The sequence below is a fragment of the Astatotilapia calliptera genome, chromosome 1 (genome assembly GCF_900246225.1).
Source record: "Astatotilapia calliptera chromosome 1, fAstCal1.2, whole genome shotgun sequence".
NCBI classification, from domain to species: Eukaryota; Metazoa; Chordata; class Actinopteri; order Cichliformes; family Cichlidae; genus Astatotilapia; species Astatotilapia calliptera.
Genome location: NC_039302.1, coordinates 23746085 through 23765972, shown reverse-complemented (window position 1 = coordinate 23765972; position 19888 = coordinate 23746085). Strand labels below are relative to the sequence as shown.

The following is a 19888-nucleotide window of genomic DNA, read 5'->3' as shown; positions in this document are numbered from 1 at the left end:
CAATACAAAACAGTATTTATCGCATTAAAAATGTTATTTTTAGATTGTCAAATAACCACAGTTAAGTGACTATCTTAAGGGGTAAAGTTTGTAGTCTTAAACACATACTCATTCTACTACAGTCGCAAACCGGTTATGTCTAAATGTGACTAAAACAAGTGGAAAATAGGATAGGCTGCAGGGAGAGAGAAAAAACACATGCAGAGGGAGGGTCAAAAGTCCATCCACAGCACTGCGTGTGGACCCTTTCCATCAAAATCCGTGCTGAAGGACGGAGGCTCTTAACTTCCAAGCCATTTTCGTCTTCTTTCGCTCACCTACAATGGAGATACCAGTGTTCACGCTGGATGCCTTCACCAATTTACCGTTCAGGGGAAACCCAGCGGCAGTTTGTCCACTTCAGCGTGTGAGTAAGAATATTTAGGTCAAAGCTTAATGTTTAGTCCTGCGCTATGGCGGCCTGCATCGGTGCTTCGCACAAGTGCAGACCAGAAACAGAAATTCTTTCTGCAAAACAAACTCGACAAGATGTGTTTTTAAAAGTATTTTAACTTAAACAATCTTTTGTAAATTCAACTATGAAAATGAAAGTGGTTTGTTGCGTTCCGCTGAAAACTGTGCTATCACACAAGAACTGAATAAGACACATCAGGCTGCTGCTTCCAATTAACTTATTTAATGTTTATTCATTTTCAGTGAGCAAACTTCCTCTGTTTGTCTGCCAGAAGCTTACAATCATTAACTGGTCAAAGCAGCTCAGGACACTATCATTTGCTCGTTAAATCGTGTGTTTCTAACAGGAGCTGAGTGATGACTTGTATCACAAGATAGCAGCAGAGATGAACCTCTCAGAAACTGCTTTCATCACCAGGACGAATCCCTCTGATAGCTTTACTACAGGTATGTCTGTTTTAATACAGATCACTTTTGCCTTGCCAATTCCAAAGCCTCTTAGATTGTATTGCTGTAATGGAAAGCTCTCTTTCAAAAGTGTACAGTATGGTGTACGGCTCACATGCTGCTTAAACTTTAAAGTAGCCCCTATAGGTGCAGGATAGAAATTTTCAATATAGATTAACAAGTTTGTATGAATTTATAGTCATAAGAATGATGATAATAATAAAGCTTATGTATATAATCGTTGCAAAATGGTTTACAGAAAAAAAAAACAGACTGAAATAAAACAAAAAATAAAAACACGACACAAAACTTGAATAATATGACAAGTGAAATAAATGAGTCAAGGAAATTGTATGATAGGAAAAAAAGGAGTCACTTAAAAAAAAAAAAGTTGTGAGGAGTGGTGAAGAATTTGCACAGCTGTGAGGGTCTAAGAGAAAATGCCAGATCTCTTTTTGTAAAGATGTGAGCAGCAGGAACAGTTAGGAAGGTCTGAATCAAGGCCGTGGCTCTGTTAACCAGGTGAGTGAAGTCATGTAAGGCTGTTCAAACAATAAAGCAAAGTTTAAAATCAATTCTATATTGAATAAGTCTAATGTAGTGGGAGTAATGTGATCTTGGCTCTTCTCGTCTCAGGCAGCTAAAGTTTGAACAAGGCAGATAAGGGCAGGGACTTCTGGCTGAGCCTTCCATAGAGGGAATTAAAATAGTCTAAATGTGATGAGGAAAAAGCCTGGATCAGTCTGCCTGAGATTACAAAAAAAGTGAAAAAAGTTTATCCGTAAAAAGGACAAATCTACTCAATGAAAGCAAACTGCCCCCCTGAGATAGCTGGTATTAGGATGAAAATTTAGCAAGAAGTTCAGCTTCCAGGTTACTATTGAGGACATAAATATCTGCTAGTGACCATAGGAAGATGTGACACTGTCACACAATTAAAACTTTAAGTTTTGCCACAGAGAACAGACATTTAAGGATCAAAATACAGTTAAATTAGAGAAAAATATATTCAAATCACCACAAAGTCTATTTCATGGCACTTTGTACCTATTAGGAAATGTCAATTACAAATTTTGGATTGCATAAGAGCATCACAAAAGGTTAGCCTTCAGCAAAATCAAACTAGTGCCATTAGGCAGAATTAAGGACCCACAACCATTAGCAGGAGCTCATTATTTTTCCAAGTTAGGTTTATCTGTTCATTAGCTTATGTTTAGTGTTCCTTTGCAGTTAAACACACACAGAGCATTTTACTCACTGCGTGCACAAACTGAAAAACACCTGTCCTCAGCAGTCTGTCAGGTAACAATGTTACATTGTATGGAGTCCAAAGAATTGTGCAACAAGCTGTCACAGTGAAAAACTGCAGTGTGCAGTCGGTCCAAGAGGAATGCAGGTATTATTTACAAAGAGGAAGCAGGAACAGATACAATAAGTTTTACTTCAGACTTAAAAATGTGACTTTTGAAAAATACTCTAAATTATATTTGCTGAGAAAGGAGAGAAAAACAACTGGTTAGAGGGAATTACAAAAGTCCAAATGTAATAAGATGAAAGCATGTATGACTTTTTAAAGTGCGCCTGTTATTTAAATTAAATAAGTAAAAAGTGAACCCAAACCATGGCAGTAAGGGTTCAGTATTCTTGTAATTTGCCAAAAATATCATCTGACATTTGCAGTTCTCTGCTGACACACAGATGTTTTCTAGAGCCATCTCCCACATTTTTTCTCATCTCCCACAATTTAATTACTTCCAGCTATGAGCTGATTCTCTATGTCCCCTTTTGACTCCACTGACAGAGTCCAACACCACAAGCATGCTCAAAAATGAATAATCACAGCATGCTGTATGTTTGCTTTTAGTTTACTTTGCTACTTTTTCAGTGTGAAAACTACAAAAAAGAAATACTCAGAGCACAAACCTCGGCTTAGACTGCTCACTCTCTGGGCAGTATTTACTTTAATAGCATTGTATTTTGTATTTAACCCTTCATAATTGGTATTGATTTGGAAATAAATGGACATTAATAAGCTTTTTATATATTATACTATTGACATTGAAGAAAAGGTCAGATGTCCTAAGAAATGTGGCAGTTATAAACCTCATGTTAAACTGCAGGAATGTCTTAAAGACATAAAGACCTGGATGGCCGCTAACTTTCTGCTTCTTAATTCAGATAAAACTGAGGTTATTGTACTCGGCCCTGAAAATCTTAGAAATATGGTATCTAACCAGATTCTTACTCTGGATGGCATTACCTTGGCCTCCAGTAATGTGGTGAGGAACCTTGGAGTCATTTTTGACCAGGACATGTCCTTAAATGCACATATTAAACAAATATGTAAGACTGCGTTCTTCCATTTGCGCAACATCTCTAAAATTAGAAATATCCTGTCTCAGAGTGACGCTGAAAAACTAGTTCATGCATTTATTACTTCCAGGCTGGACTACTGTAATTCATTATTATCAGGATGTCCAAAAAACTCGCTGAAAAGCCTTCAACTAATCCAAAATGCTGCAGCAAGAGTCCTGACAGGGACTAGAAAGAGAGAGCATATTTCTCCTGTTTTGGCTTCCCTTCATTGGCTTCCTGTTAAATCCAGAATTGAATTCAAAATCCTGCTCCTCACATACAAGGTCTTAAATAATCAGGCCCCATCTTATCTTAATGACCTTGTAGTACCATATCACCCTATTAGAGCACTTCGCTCTCGCTCTGCAGGCCTACTTGTTGTTCCTAGAGTATTTAAAAGTAGAATGGGAGGGAGAGCCTTCAGTTTTCAGGCCCCTCTTCTGTGGAACCAGCTTCCAGTTTGGATTCGGGAGACAGACACTATCTCTACTTTTAAGATTAGGCTTAAAACTTTCCTTTTTGCTAAAGCATATAGTTAGGGTTGGACCAGGTGACCCTGAATCCTCCCTTAGTTATGCTGCAATAGACGTAGGCTGCCGGGGGATTCCCATGATGCATTGAGTTTTTCCTTTCCAGTCACCTTTCTCACTCACTATGTGTTAATAGACCTCTCTGCATTGAATCATATCTGTTATTAACCTCTGTCTCTCTTCCACAGCATGTCTTTATCCTGTCTTCCTTCTCTCACCCCAACCGGTCGCAGCAGATGGCCGCCCCTCCCTGAGCCTGGTTCTGCCGGAGGTTTCTTCCTGTTAAAAGGGAGTTTTTCCTTCCCACTGTCGCCAAAGTGCTTGGTCATAGGGGGTCATATGATTGTTGGGTTTTTCTCTGTATCTATGAAGCGCCTTGAGGCGACTTTTGTTGTGATTTGGCGCTATATAAATAAAATTGAATTGAATTGAATGTATCTTTCTCTATATGCCTGCATGTTGACAGTTCAATGGCAGTAAGAAACAGTTTTAAGTAGCTCTATATAGCATTATTATAATGTTTAGATGTCTTGACCTTGAAGGGGAGGTCATAGGTCAAATGTGACATGTTTTAAATCTTTACAGTACTTTTATATACGTTGACAACACACCACACTTTTAAGAATGATGGTTACTAAATTATAAGTCTTTTAGTCAATCTTTAACCAATAAATCATTAAGTTGACCTTGAAGACCTTTGTGGATGTAAGCCAATTACCAACATCATTATCTGCACTGCCTAACTTTGTGTATTTGAAACTAAAACCAAAACAAAATTGAAAAAAAGTCTTAAATGTGTGATTAACAGGATCAAGGTTCCGCCTTCGATGGTTTACACCAACCACTGAAGTCAATCTGTGTGGTCATGCCACTCTGGCCTCTGCAGCAGTGCTGTTCCAATACAACAGTAAGATGCAACATTTACACATAAAAATGTTTTTCCAAAAAAGAAAAAGTGACACCAAGGTGCATTAGAAAAGGCTGCTGGAGCGATTTGTTTTTCTTTTTTAGAGATGCCTGTACCGCACAATGCAGCTGACTGCAAAAAGGAGCAAAGAGGTGCCAGCATATAACCATGTAATGGATGTTTTCTTTCAGAAAATGTAAACCCCACCCTGGTGTTTGAGACCAAGAGTGGAGATCTGTGCGTCACCCAGAAGGAGGAAGGGTACATCATGGACTTTCCTCTGAACCCCCCCACACGACAGGTAAAATAAACTTTTCTCTTTAGTTACATAAACACATCAATTCCTGTAATGTCAAAAATAAATAAATAAAAAGATTCTTTTGTATTATTAACAGTGTATGTAAAATGGTTTTCTTTCTGAACTCCTTTTATTTCAGGATCCCAACGACTTCAAAGATACCATCAAGGTCAGAAATCACATTTTTGTGAACTGTTTGTGAAAGTGTAGCTACATTCCTGTGTGTGTGTGTGTGTGTGTGTGTGTGTGTGTGTGTGTGTGTGTGTGTGTGTGTGTGTGTTCGTTCAGCTAAATCTCTGCCTTTACATGTGTGACACAGGCCGCAGTGGGAAACCTCCCGGTTCAGGAAGTTTATCTGTCCAACAACACCAAGAAGCTGCTGATTCGACTGGCTGACAGCTGTGACACGTTAGTAAAAAAAAAAAAAAAAACTTTGCTTGTTGCCAAATTGAAAGGAATCTGAATCATGGTCCTGTTGTTCATGAAGTCTCAAACATTTGTATTTCTCAGGCTTCCAGGTAGTGGGGCTTATTCATATGTTTGAAGGCCAAACAAATAATCAAGCAACTAGCCTTCTACACCCACTCATCACATTTTTGTAAATGTGTACTATGTGCTTTTTGTGTGTTTTCTCCAGCTCCGTGCTTACCCATCTGAAAGTTGACAGTGTGGCTCTTCAGAATAGTGAGAGAAGTGGAAGAGTCAGAGCCGTCGTCGTCACTATGAAAGGTAATCGGAGCTGTGTAGAGTTGTATACTTGTTGGATCAGACCACATGTAGCAATTCCATTAAATTGAAGACTTAACAGTCAATGCTTCCCTTTAAGAATAAACCAAAGAAAACCCAACATGAAGTGTTTAAGTGAGGTGTTGTCCCACCATGTACCATCAGAAAAGCTTCAATGCACCTCTGCTGGAGGGATGAACAGCACTCTGCTAAAAACATTCCCTCATTTGGTGTTTTAATGATGATGGTGATGAAGAGCACAGTACTTTGCCATCACCGTCCTGTGGACTCGTTTGTTGCTCATTTTAATTTGTATAACAAAATTCACTGAATGTTTCTGCCAACAAATATTAAATATCAAACGCTGCTAAAATGTGGAAACAGGATCACCGGATTGCCAGCCAGGATATGACTTTTACTCCAGAAACTTTGCTCCGTGGGTTGGCATCCCTGAGGATCCTGTCACTGGTAAGATGATTGCCCTTCACTAATATGTAATCTATAGTTATTATTCATCAAATAACATTCTGAACATTTGTGTGTCTAAAAACATTTACATATAAGCAGCTGGACTAAAGTGGATGCATTTACAGGTGTCTTATTAATGCATTTTGAGAGAAAGTGTTAACCTATTCCTGCTTATGTGCTCTGGCAGGATCTGCCCACACAGTCCTAGGCAGCTACTGGTCTGACAAACTAGGAAAGAAGAAATTGCTGGGTACGTATTACTAATGTGTCATTTATCTGATAACTGATGTGTTCCACTTTTATCCATTATCAATCGGCTTACTGTGCCTGTGCAGCTTACCAGTGCTCTAGTCGTGGCGGCGAGCTGGAACTTGAAGTGAGAGATGATGGAAGAATCAACATAGCTGGACAGACCATCACTATTCTGCAGGGAACAATCAAACTATAGGCTGAGACACATTCGAGAAGACAGTGACCGATGTGCTATCACAGCTGTCGTGTTCCTGCAGATACACTTTATGGCTCTTGAATAAAAATGAGAAGGTTCAAATAAAAAAGAAAAAAAAAACCCATTTAAGTCCTGACTGATCAATCCTGAAATGATTTAGCTGACAAACATACTGTAGGCTTTGTTAGGATTTCTATCATTTATTCATAACATTACAGCAAAAAAATTACAACCAAAAGATTTTAAAATGGGAAAAACAGAAACACAAGAACAAAGCAGGTAAAAATCAGAAGAGTCACAGTTAGCCTTGTGGTTGGGAGAATTTTTCACATTTGCTGCTTAATAATGAATGGGGTTCAATAAAGTTAAGTACAGCTGGTATGGATTAAACTGGTAAAATTGATACTGTGCAGATTTGTTTTGATCCTAAATACATACATACATAATAATAATACATATTCCTGAAACTAAAAGTCATCAAGATATGTTTTTTTTGTATAATCTGTTCCTGCACAGATGTAGTTCTGCCGATCTGACTCATACAGGTTTTTACTGAGAAAACAATTGAATAAACGTAGTTTTTCTAGCTGCAGACAAGTGTAGTGACTCCCACTGATATAGTTAAGTTATTTTAAAGTTAACATTTCTGGTTAAATACTATAACTATCATAGGAAACAGGGAATGATACTATACCTCTAAAAGGTAGAGCTGGAGGATGGTACCTTTTGTCACATACAGACGACGATGGATATGGCTTTTTAGTTTGTTTTATGCTAAAGACCGAGCTAGTTTCACACTGACAGACATGTATGAGCTTATCTGGCCATGAAAGCTGTCCCCACCCTTTCACAGCAGGAAGTTTTCTATGCTTTAAGTACCAAAAGTCCTCAGTGTTGAGATTGAGGTATCTGATAAAGTATTTGAACATTCTGACAAAACCGAGGTTTATGCATCATATTTTAAACTATCATAGTGTCACGCCAACATATTTTAACTGTAAGACCAACTTAAAGATTCAGTACAATTATGTATGCAGCCCTTTCAGCTGGTCCCTGTCTCAGTACCTTGTTTCATAACACTCACAATAACAGAAACCTTTAAAACTGCAGTGCTTTAAGAGTGTCGAATTAAAAACTGGCCACCTGGCCATCTATTGATCTACAAAAATATACAAGAAAAGATTCAGAATTTCACACAAACAGGAAAATCAACATTGTCAGTAGCACTCATAACATTGTTTAGTTGAGGTATTATTTCTAATACTGCAGACCGTTTGATCTTCAGGAGACTTCAAGTATTCAGTTTTAAAAAGAGACATTCTGCCTCTTCTAGGTCATTTAGATCTCTGCACAGTTGAGGTGAATGATAACCGTGTGCTACTCCACTGAGACATACACACGAGCTGATACACCTTCATGGCCTCTTAGGCTTCTCTCACAGGTCCATGCTGGGTAAGGCCTTGTGGGCAGCTGATGGGAGCTGGATAATGTGAAGTAAGAGTTTAGGAAAAGAGACAGAAGTCAAAGAGAAACTGTGGGAACATTGGTGACCCGCTGTTAAACACAAATCACTAGAATTATTTACAACAGTGTTCAGATTAAAGTCCAATTTCTACTGAAAATAAAGGAAGGTTTAGTGGTAGAACCAAAACCAATTTTAAAGGATATCATGTTCTCTTGTTGAAGATGGTTGAGAAGTTTCTCCACTGGTGTGTAGCGTTGTAGCGTTGTGGCTGAGCCCACCATCAGCAGCTTGTGTTTGGCGCGGGTAATGGCTACATTCAGGCGACGCCAGTCCTTTAACAACTCTCCTAACTTTAAATAGACACGGAAGAAAGACTCTGGTCGGGTTTCTATTCACTCGCTTACATGAGAAAAAAAAGGCGATGAAAAGAGAAGTACTTACGTTTCCTTCCTCTGCCGTGCTCCTGACAAAAGAAAGAATAATCAGACTTTTGTCCCGTCCTTGGTATCTATCCACTGTGTTCACCTCCACACCAGTGAATGCAGGCGACTGCAGCAGAGCCAGAATTGTCTTTAACTGCTGCCTGTAGGGGGCGATAACACCAATATCGCTGGGCTTACACCCTGCCTGAAAACAAAAAGAATAAACACAGATTAAAATGAGTACCAACTACCAATAATTGATAGAACTTTTAAACTTTCCATTATTAATTATGGGGGATTGTATTAAAATAGGTAATTCATTATGTCTTAAGTAGCTCATAAACTGGTGTACTTTTATGAGAAGTGAAAGCAGAGTGTGTATGAGAGCAGCTTCGGTGTGATTGCTTATTCCTCCTTGTTCCACTGATTCTAGTGCAGGCACCTGAAATGAACCAGTAGAGATGAAAAAAATCAAACATCTTTCCACACACACACCAGGTCTGTCAGACGTGATTAAACGAAACCAACTTAATTAAAAAAAAAAAAAAAAAAAAAAAAAAAAAAAAAAAGGGTCTCACACAATAACCCAATCTTATTTTAATTACTTTTTTTTCCAGTCAGTGTACCTGCTTTATATTTTATGTTTACAACCTCAACACATTTCAAATTATAAAATGTTTGAAGTGTACGCTTTACTGTACTAACCATCGAGCAGTCCAGGAAGCAAACAGGATTGCTCGGCAACAGCGTAGACTGTATCCACGACAGGGCATGCTGGGGATGAGCCTCAGAGTACGAACTCAGCTCAGACTGGACAGACAGCAGGAAGGGCAGGGTGAGCAGTGCTGCGGCCGTCCTCTCTGAGCCACACTCCAGCCGGCCTTCGTACATCAGAGAGTTACTGAGAGACATGATCTGCCTAAAAAGATAAGAGACACACACAGATGTCATGGTCTGGATATACCTGTGGCTGTCACGAAGATTATAATCAACAAAAAACAAAACTTGTCAAAACAAACAAAAACCAGCCAAACAAAAACATGAAGGCAAATGATTTTGTGAACTTGGAAAGGGAGGAAAAATCCTTAGGTGTGGTGTGTGTTATGGTAAAAATAAGGTCTTACATCTTGCCTGATGTGGCATTAATGGATGTGTTTATTGAGACTGAGTCACTGCTTTCTAATAATTCAGTTATACAATTCATTTATTGAAATATCTGTGTTGATTTTTCCTAAATTAATAAACTAATAATACCTAAACTAATAAAAACTCAACTGAACATTTTCAAATAATAAAAACACTGGCGATCAATTTCAAAATCTTGTCACCTTATTCTTAAGTTAACACATCCACAAACCTGAGTGTCCACACAACACCCCATCAGTACTTTACAGCTGAGGGGTGGCAATAATTAGCTAATGAATCATGCTGACTCATTAATAAAATCCAGCTGGATTATTTATTGTACGTGACCGATTATCACTTAGTGACATGGAAACAAACAAAGAAAAAAGAGCAGCGTGGGTTTAAAGGCTCTGCTTAGATTTCAGAAGACCAGATTAACAAATCATGCAGTGTTATCCTGGATGTAGATTACCTGTTCATTCGATACTGTACGTTGAGTTGTACCACTGCTTCACTATGCAGCTCTAGTCGCTTAAATAAACTCTCATCCATCCCAAGTGACCTAAAGGACCAAAAAAAACCCCCCAAATAAATAAAACATTCTCACTCAACTCGACAGATTCCCTAAATGCTGAATCTTCTCTGAGCAGTGACCCTGTAAATGAGCTGTATGTTATTATGGAAACAGATCTTTGACCTGGCTTCATGGTTTTGCACTATTGGTGGGAGCTGTTGATGGTCTCCAACAAGGACAAATCTCTTGGCGTAGAACAAAGGTCCCAGGCAGATAGGCTGGCTGATCTGTGACGCCTCATCCACAATGCAGAAATCAAAGCGGCGTCGAGTAAAAATAGGATGCTTGATGCCCATACAAGTAGTTGCCACTATCAGCTGGAAAGACAGAAGAACAGCAAGGCTTGGCTAACCATACGGCAAAAAACACAAAACAAAAAAACAAGTCTGAAAGGATAACGCAATGATGATGGCAGTTTATTTAAAATCAGTGAATGTTGCATTTGTTTCCAAAAACTAACTCCTCACTTCTTTGTTATAAAGCTGTTCCAGGTCTGAAAGAGTGTGAACCCCCTTCTTTCTCACACTTTCTTCTGTGTATGGCAGGATGTCTGGATGAACCTGCAGAGAACCAAAAAATAAACCAGTTTTATTACCACATAAAGTTATTAAATGTTATTGACATTAAGTTTTAGTGCAAATATGAGAAACTGAATCAACTTTACTTAACAGCACAAATCAGTACAAATAGAAAGTTCATTGCAGTATAAACAAAATGTGGACATTAACACTGTCAAAGATATCACACCTTCTGTCCCTGACCCAGACGCAGAAAACCAACTCTGAAACGTTTAAGCTTCAGAAGGATGTTATCAACAGCAGAGTGGGTGTAGCTGGTCAGCAACACACTAAAACCACAAGCATGCAGGATACGAACCTAAGAAGAAGAGTGAGGAGGACACAAGGACCAAGGTCACAGTTGGTGTTACAGCACACACAAAACGTTGATTTATGGTTAAAATAAGTTAATAGTGGTGGTTACCAGGGTGCAGATGGTTGTGGTTTTGCCTGTGCCTGGCATGCCGACTACCAGCGTGTAGTCTTTAGATAACAACACCTTCTTCATGGCCTGTTTCTGGGGTTTGTTGAGACCTACACAGTAACACAAATTCATTAGTTTTTCAAAGCTTCAAAATACTTATGTATGAAACTGAAATTTGAACACCTGTGCAGCGCTGCTAACAATGTGCTTATAAAAACACATTTTTTGAATCCGCTTATTAATAAAATTCTATGTATATGTTTTGATCTACGTCATAGTAGCAAAATGTAAACCAAAACTGAAACTTTAAAAAGGATAAAACAAATAAAAAGCAACATGAGAGATGAGTTACCTTTGAGGATGTCAGCCACGGTGTCCTTAGCCTCCTTGGGCAAAACAGAGCTGAGGTTGGAGATGAACTCTGGAGCTTGAAGGTCGACGACCAACTTCCTCAGACGATCACTGCACACAGTAAAAAATTCATCCATACAAGAAATACCAAGCGTAAAATGTGTGAAATCATTTGTATTAAGTCACCTAAATGTTGTACAATCATAACTTCATATTTCATCTTACTGTCCCCACCTGTCCTGAGAGTTTTCCATCAGTTTGGAGAGATTGGTGAGGTGGGTGCTGAAGCCCACCACACCTTCATCCCCATCCAGCCGAAATGTCACATCCCTGAACTTCGACAGGTCCCTTTAAAGCACATTCAACAGTAAAACAGGTGAAAAATCAGGTAGCTGAGCTTATCTGTGTTATCTAAAGACCAGCAACTCACTGCCCCTTTATTCCTAACCTGTCCAGTGTGCAGCTGATTACTGTCTGGCTGACCTCACACAGGTAACCTGTTGCCAAGCCAACAAGGCGACCCTCCAGGTCACTAACGACAATGCGATCCCTGCTGGAGAGACTGCTGTTGGTCAAACCTTGCTGCGAAGCAACATGACTGCGGTGGAAACGATGAAGGAAAACACCTTCAGACTGAGCCATCACTGGCCCGCTGAGCCGCAGGTTCCCTGCGCAGCTCCCGCTCTTCTCACTGGAAACAGAAGCCAAGGTAAACAAAGTATTCAGAACTATAGCAAGGGAATTTAAGCAAATTATTTATTTATTTTTACACAGTGAAGCAGTTGTCTTCATTCACAACCTCTGAGTTTTTTGATTATGCTGAATTTTAAGAGGAAAGAGCAAGTTTGCTGTCTCTGTTTGCTTTTCCTTCCTCTCTGGTAAACTTTAACTCAACATCTTGATAAAACCAAAGACTCTTAGCATAGCTGTTGTTTGAAGGTCTGGCTTCGTACCTTTCCTCAACCGTCTGAAGCCACACACGCTTTCGGCTGTTTCTAGTCTCCATGGTGACAGACTCCAAGCAGCAGAGAAGCAGCCAGTGGGAAAAATAGTTAAGATGAGGCAATGTCAGGTGGCCAGTCTCTTGCTGTATAAATTCATGTATAACATCTTCAGTGACTGCAGAGCTGCGATCCACAGCCCTGAAAAGTGAAGGAGATGAAGCAAGAAGGATAGAAGTTGAGGATTTTTATAAAAATTGCGACGCTTGCTTTCCTTCAACACAAGGAAGACAAAAAAAGGGGGGAAAAAGGCTTACCTCTCATATAAGGCACAGTTTCTCTTTTGAGGACAGTACTGGCAGGTTTGTCTGTTGGTCAGTATGTCCGGCAGCCTGGAGAGGCAGCTTCGCTCAGCCTCTTTCTCCACACAGTTGTGAATGTGATGCACCAAAGTGTTCCTTAGCTTCAGCAGCTCTGCCATGAAACAAGAGGTTTAGCAATAAATGTGATAATTTGATATATTTTTTTTGCAAAACGCATAATTATTCCAAGTTTCCCTACTTTTGAATCTTTTCATGTGAATTTTGCTCAGGTTGGTTGCTACATGAAGCGTCGGCATACAGTACCTCTGCGGTCCATGTGGCTGGGTGCTACAGGGTGCATGTTGCCAGTCTTGAGGTAAAGTAGAAAGCCGGCCTCGGGACTGTATCTCTCCGAGGTCATCAAAGTGTACAGAATCACCTGCACGCAGAAACACACCTTTGCCTGATTAAAACGGCTTTTTTCATCTGAATCTACTGGTCTGCATATCAGTGTCTATGCCAAGTAACCTGACTGCGATGCTCTATCGAGTTTGACTCCCTGCCAGTTTTCAGCTCCAGAGGGATGGTCTTTTCTTCTGGAATTCTGTGAAAGCCATTTCGCGGTCTTTGGATTCGAACCCGGGCCGTCACATCGATTTTTCCTTTCAGCCCAAACCTCGGAGACCAAACGTTCTCCTCTATGTCTGCCAGCTCTGTAACAGTAGCGACAGCTCCCGAGTCCTGACACCTACTTGGAGCTCCACCACTGCTAGAAGGCAGAGATGCACAAATAATCAGCATAAACAAAGTGTTGACTGGTGTTAGGCAAGTATCTAAGTCAAAGCAGCCATTTTGAAATAAATAAGTAAACAAAGGTGTTAATGAAGTGTCTATTCTACTTAGACACAGGGCTTCATAGTAACCCCTGTACCTTCTTTTTTGTTTTTAAAATGTCTGCTATCACTTTTTAAACTATGGTTAACTTTACACTGAGCATCATTAGGTTTATTCCTGCATTGCTGATAACATTTGTGTGTGTGTGTATGCATACATACATTTTAAGGCTTATGGCTTTAGGTGTTTGAGAGTTGAGGTATTCCTTTGCCCAGTGTTCCAGTGAGGGGAGATAATCATGCAGCTCCTGCTTCATCTCTTCCTGAGTTACACCCAAACTGTACCTACGAACACATGCATGACAAAAACAAAGAAGGAACATAAACCAAACATGCAAAATGTCACACGATTAGTGAATTTTCCAACCCGTCCCTGCAGTGAAAAAGAAATTTCATGTGCTCAAACTGACATGGTTATACAGCATTTCCATTTCCATATAGGGGAAAAATGCATCCTGAAAATGAAAGCTGAATAACTAACCAACAATTATTCAAACAATCAAATATTGGGGTACAGTGCTAGCAGTCTAACCACTTACATATCTCCCAGATATCGAGGACTGTGCAAAGCCTCATCAGCGAGCTTAGACAGCGTCTCCGAAGAAAAATCTTTAGCTGTAGCTGCTCTTTGGAAGACTTCATGGACCATGGTGCCGTTAAGCATTTGCTTGCTGCCACCATCAAAACTCTGCATAAACATAAACATAGTAAAGTACATGTGTTCAAAGCAGGATGAACACTATGCACTAAAATCTATTTTCTAACTGTGGTCTTTGAAACAACAAAAAAACCCTCACTTAATAAGAATTTATTTTAGTAATACTGCATTTTTTATTTTAAAAGAAAAAAGTGGCTATTTTGTTAGTGATTAATATGAGTGTCCACCACACCATCACAAGTAGAGCCTTTTACCTTGAACATATCTCCCAGCACCGCACGCCTCATGCAGCGGATGGAGCTGGAGATGCTGGTACCTGAGATGAGGCTATCAGGGAGTAAAACCAGAAAGCCCTGCTCCCTGTCCACTAACCAGGATCCACCATCAGAGTGGCCCTCCAGATGCACCACATCACCAGGACGAACAGGTGTCATCTCCCTGGGAACACCCAAGGAAAAATCTTTTTAAATGAATTAGAAAGAGAGTGAAGTGAATAATGATGCAAGAGTGTACAATTACACTATTCTTCAATGATCATGGACTGTATAAATGTAACAAGTTAAAATCCACAGGAAAACAAACAACACAAATAAAACCACACAGAATAGACAGCAAGTAGTCACATGAATTTCCAGACATTCTGATTTAAAAGTGATAAAATGTCGATAATGTCCAAACACATTATTACCATCCATCTCTAAGCAGGCACGTCTCGGCTGGATGTAGAAGCTTGGAGCATGAGATGGTCAGCGTTTTGAGGCCAGGTCTCTCTTCAACATTCATGACCCAGTAACGGTTTTTCGGTCCTCCACAAAGGATTAAATGGTCTGGTACTTTCCTGTGAGGGCAGAAGGGACTTTTTATCATAAGTGTTCCCATTTTCCTCAGAAAAAATCTGAATGCACTTGATCCAAACATGTTTTAATGAGCAGAAACAAACTGCAGACAGCAGCATCAGTTTCATCAGTTTTAAGTAAAGATGACTGTTGCATCAACCTGGCAAATCTCTGCCTTTTTTAGTAGGTCTGCATAAATACTGATGGTTCTTTTTCATAGGCAATGCTAATTACAGTGGGGCAAAAAAGTATTTAGTCAGCCACCGATTGTGCAAGTTCCCCCACCTAAAATGATGACAGAGGTCAGTAATTTGCACCAGAGGTACACTTCAACTGTGAGAGACAGAATGTGAAAAAAAAAATCCATGAATCCACATGGTAGGATTTGTAAAGAATTTATTCGTAAATCAGGGTGGAAAATAAGTATTTGGTCAATAACAAAAATACAACTCAATACTTTGTAACATAACCTTTGTTGGCAATAACAGAGGTCAAACGTTTACTATAGGTCTTTACCAGGTTTGCACACACAGTAGTTGGTATTTTGGCCCAGTCCTCCATGCAGATCTTCTCGAGAGCAGTGATGTTTTGGGGCTGTCGCCGAGCAACACGGTCTTTCAACTCCCGCCACAGATTTTCTGTGGGGTTGAGGTCTGGAGACTGGCTAGGCCACTCCAGGACTTTCAAATGCTTCTTACGGAGCCACTCCTTTGTTGCCCGGGCGGTGTGTTTTGTATCATTGTCATGTTGGAAGACCCAGCCTCGTTTCATCTTCAAAGTTCTCACTGATGGAAGGAGGTTTTGGCTCAAAATCTCACGATACATGGCCCCATTCATTCTGTCCTTAACACGGATCAGTCGTCCTGTCCCCTTGGCAGAAAAACAGCACCATAGCATGATGTTTCCACCCCCATGCTTCACAGTAGGTATGGTGTTCTTGGGATGCAACTCAGTATTCTTCGTCCTCCAAACACGACGAGTTGAGTTTATACCAAAAAGTTCTACTTTGGTTTCATCTGACCACATGACATTCTCCCAATCCTCTGCTGTATCATCCATGTGCTCTCTGGCAAACTTCAGACGGGCCTGGACATGCACTGGCTTCAGCAGCGGAACACGTCTGGCACTGCGGGATTTGATTCCCTGCCGTTGTAGTGTGTTACTGATGGTGACCTTTGTTACTTTGGTCCCAGCTCTCTGCAGGTCATTCACCAGGTCCCCCCGTGTGGTTCTGGGATCTTTGCTCACCGTTCTCATGATCATTTTGACCCCACGGGATGAGATCTTGCGTGGAGCCCCAGATCGAGGGAGATTATCAGTGGTCTTGTATGTCTTCCATTTTCTGATGATTGCTCCCACAGTTGATTTTTTCACACCAAGCTGCTTGCCTATTGTAGATTCACTCTTCCCAGTCTGGTGCAGGTCTACAATACTTTTCCTGGTGTCCTTCAAAAGCTCTTTGGTCTTGGCCATGGCGGAGTTTGGAGTCTGACTGTTTGAGGCTGTGGACAGGTGTCTTTTATACAGATGATGAGTTCAAACAGGTGCCATTCATACAGGTAACGAGTGGGGGACAGAAAAGCTTCTTACAGAAGACGTTACAGGTCTGTGAGAGCCAGAGATTTTCCTTGTTTGAGGTGACCAAATACTTATTTTCCACCCTAATTTACGAATAAATTCTTTACAAATCCTACCATGTGAATTCATGGATTTTTTTTTCACATTCTGTCTCTCACAGTTGAAGTGTACCTCTGGTGCAAATTACTGACCTCTGTCATCATTTTAACTTGGGGAACTTGCACAATCGGTGGCTGACTAAATACTTTTTTGCCCCACTGTATATCACATTAACATCAAATCCTTCAGCCCAAAATCAGATACTTTGTCCATCAGGGCTTCTTCATCTTTTTTCCCCTTTCCAAGTCAGCATTTTGGTGTCTTTCTCACCGGGATTTTTTGGTCTTAAGACCTTCGTTATGCTCCATCTGATCTGCAAACCAGCTCTCATCCAGTCGCTCTTCTGTGGGACACGCAGGAGCCGTTCCTGTGTTATAAATTGTTTGTTTTTAGTGTTTTAGCATAAAAGGTAAGTAAATAGAAATTCAAATCAAACTACAAGCAAAGACATGGTAAGGTGTATTGTACTATTTTTTTCTGCTCTTTAAGACTACAAGAAGTTTCAACATTTGTAACTCTGGTACAGCCTGGACAGGAGAAAATTTAATTCATTAAAGCATGCTGGCAAAATGGTTGCATTTGGCACAGGAAACTATGTGAAAATAAGAGAGAAGGTCATACCGCCATTTTGCTCCTGATCCTGTGTTTTTTGGTCTCCATCTCCAACCTTCTTCGATGTTCTTGTGGTCTCTTTTACGTTTGGGTGAACCTCTCTCTCCTTTGAACCTCCGTGCAGTGCAGGTGTGATAGCTTGAGCACTGGTTTCATGCACATGTGCATTAGGAGTGTCCTTTTCCACACTAGTGTGTAGCTTTCTGCTGGTTTCGGCCTCAGCTGCTGTCTGCTCCGTTATCAAAGTAAAACCAGAATCTTGCTCATCATGTTCTTGCTGAGGTTTCTTCTCTTGGCCCAAAGAGAGGGAAGACACAGACTGCACTGATATTATTGCGCTTCTACCATCATTTAAGATCAATTCAGTGCCTTGACTGTGACCCACAGACTTGTCATAACAACCTGCTGAATGTTCAGTGGGTAAGGAGGGTGTTTTCTCTGGCTCAGTTATATAATTTCTTTCTTTCAGGCTTCTACTCATAATCACTGCTCCTGTGGTCAATGGGCTGGTAGTTCTTGGTCTCTTGGCATCATGTGACTCTTCAGGGGGGCTGAACAGCCTTTTCATGGAGCCAGACGTTCTATCTTCCCTCTTGGCTTTTCCTCCATCCTTAGCCATTACTCTCCGTAAATTTGGCCCTTTGGAGCGAGGATTGCGACAGACAGGAGACAGCTGGCCGAGGTTTGCCAGGCACACCTCCTCCCTGCTGAGGTCCTTCTTAAAGGAGGGAGAGCAGGTATGCCTGATTTGACTGTTTGGCGTCTCAGGCACAGAAAGTAGGAGATCTGGTGAGGAGGGGAGGAGGTTTTCAAGGTCCCCAAGGACACTCCTCTTTAATGGGGAATGGACTCTGAACAGAGAGCTTTCACCATCTTTGACTGGAGGCTCAGTCTTGGGCTGGACCGCACCCGTGGTGGATACTTTTGTGGAAGTTGGGAAGACCTACAAGCAAAACACTCAATAAGTAATTTAATACACATCTTATACGGCACATGCTATATTAGTTCTTAAAATATTTGACTGAACAGTATATGAATGGAATTACGTGACCATTATGAACAGATTACTAGTAAGTATCATCGTTCTTAATGACCAATAAGGACAATAATTGGTGATATTAATATATCATCTGTAATAAGACCTAAAAGAAACAGGACAGTGATACCTTTCGGTTCTGGGAGGAAAAGAAGGCAGAGATGTTCTTCTGCCCCCCAGGTAAGCCTCGAAGAACCTGAAAGAAACCACAATAACACCCTTCACATTGGTGAACCAAAAACAAACAAACAAAACAACAACATAAACACGACACTGTGGAGCTGTGGATGACTGATGATGCAGCAGCACTAAACCAGGTGTCACAATTAACAGTGACCCATTATTACTATGACAACAACCCACCTCGGCTTTCTTCATTTTCATCCTGTTCATGGCGACAGTTTAAACAGCAGCCAGGAGTGTGAACACAGCTGCTTCAGGGCGCTTCTTTAATGAGCTGGTAGTTATCCTGTTGTCAGGAGCAGCCTACCCCAGCAGCCACCGTCACAGTTCCCAGAAGACCGCTCGTTTCATTTAATTTCGACCGACTCTGCATCTCCACCACACCGACATGAATCACTAATGTCCCGGCCACAGTTAACCGTATTGCTCCACTATTTGAAGAAACTACGATGCTGGTTCAGCGATGTCATTCATTTTCTCTGTCTGCTATTGAGGTTGTTTAAAAGCCCTGCGCGCCGATTTTCAGTTTCGCGGAACGGAAATTACATCTACGCAGTTCCGCTAAAGAAAAGAAAACAACTTTTGGCGGGGCAGGAAGTAAAGTGATGAATCATGCTGTCACCCAACGGTTAACAGCCATACATGAATGGCAAAAAAAAAAATCAAAAAAAAAATCGAAAGTTTGTTTTACGTGAATTAATTTTTTATTTAATTTTATTAGATATGAAATAAAAATTACACTGCAAGAGATATGTATTTATTTTCCCAGGAATTAGTATCAGGGTGAATTTGCTTTAAACTACAACATACAGTATCTGTCAGTTTTTTTTATCTACTTTATATTTTTATTTACGTTCTGTTTTTTTAAACAAACCTTCTTTTGGTTGCTCCTTTTAGGGAAGGGATGGCAAACTCGTTTTATATTGTGAGCTGCATACAGCCCACTTTGACCTTAAGCGAGCAGAACCAGTGAAAATGCCATTCCTGACGGTGTAAAGACATTAAACTAACATTTAACATAACATAAAACTCGATATGAGAAGAGTAACAGTATGTCTTAGTGTTTCTATATGATAAAGAAATGCTGCTGTAGCAAATGAAAGAAACCTGTCAGCACAAACGTTTGGGCTTAAATTGTAGGAAATAAATTACTGAAAATTCTGGTAGCTCATTGCCCAGACTGTCCTCTAAATATAAAGC

The 19888-nt window shown here is 40.3% G+C and overlaps 2 protein-coding genes across 3 annotated transcripts; one reads left to right on the top strand and one right to left on the bottom strand.

Annotated features, from left to right (window-relative positions):
* The first annotated feature begins 217 nt into the window (after nt 1-217).
* LOC113024047 (phenazine biosynthesis-like domain-containing protein 1) lies at nt 218-6757 on the top strand. Its single transcript, XM_026170644.1, has 10 exons — nt 218-406; nt 801-900; nt 4594-4692; nt 4884-4993; nt 5130-5159; nt 5310-5398; nt 5628-5719; nt 6101-6184; nt 6372-6434; nt 6520-6757. The coding sequence occupies exons 1-10, from the start codon at nt 323-325 to the stop codon at nt 6630-6632; spliced, it is 864 nt and encodes a 287-aa protein (XP_026026429.1). The 5' UTR covers nt 218-322; the 3' UTR covers nt 6633-6757.
* Nucleotides 6758-6812: 55 nt separating this feature from the next.
* Nucleotides 6813-19297, bottom strand: dna2 (DNA replication helicase/nuclease 2). 2 transcript variants are annotated; one of them, XM_026170558.1, is made up of 25 exons: nt 18869-19297; nt 18636-18701; nt 17479-18412; nt 17128-17224; nt 15033-15182; nt 14599-14782; nt 14226-14374; nt 13849-13971; nt 13322-13562; nt 13118-13232; nt 12809-12965; nt 12504-12692; nt 11999-12241; nt 11785-11898; nt 11552-11661; nt 11200-11309; nt 10966-11094; nt 10686-10778; nt 10342-10535; nt 10117-10206; nt 9225-9438; nt 8872-8961; nt 8539-8724; nt 8301-8447; nt 6813-8121 (listed from the first exon to the last, which is right to left on the bottom strand). In XM_026170558.1, exons 1-25 carry the CDS (start codon nt 18896-18898, stop codon nt 8068-8070), a joined length of 4209 nt encoding a protein of 1402 aa, XP_026026343.1. In that variant the 5' UTR covers nt 18899-19297; the 3' UTR covers nt 6813-8067. The 2 variants fall into 2 exon arrangements, with proteins under 2 accessions (XP_026026343.1, XP_026026352.1); XM_026170567.1 differs by having other exon boundaries at nt 13322-13559.
* Nucleotides 19298-19888: the final 591 nt, after the last annotated feature.

What these genes read in the sequence shown, in the direction of transcription:
- LOC113024047 (XM_026170644.1), top strand. Translation starts at nt 323, where the DNA reads ATGGAGATACCAGTGTTCACGCTGGATGCCTTCACCAATTTACCGTTC. An exon ending in TGAACCCCCCCACACGACAG is followed by an intron (nt 4,994 to 5,129) that starts GTAAAATAAACT and finishes CTTTTATTTCAG; the next exon opens with GATCCCAACGACTTCAAAGA. An exon ending in ACTTCAAAGATACCATCAAG is followed by an intron (nt 5,160 to 5,309) that starts GTCAGAAATCAC and finishes TGTGTGACACAG; the next exon opens with GCCGCAGTGGGAAACCTCCC.
- dna2 (XM_026170558.1), bottom strand. Translation starts at nt 18,898, where the DNA reads ATGAACAGGATGAAAATGAAGAAAGCCGAG. An exon ending in CTTAAGACCAAAAAATCCCG is followed by an intron (nt 15,183 to 17,127) that starts GTGAGAAAGACA and finishes CTGCCCTCACAG; the next exon opens with GAAAGTACCAGACCATTTAA. An exon ending in GCTTCCTGGACTGCTCGATG is followed by an intron (nt 8,962 to 9,224) that starts GTTAGTACAGTA and finishes GGTTCATTTCAG; the next exon opens with GTGCCTGCACTAGAATCAGT.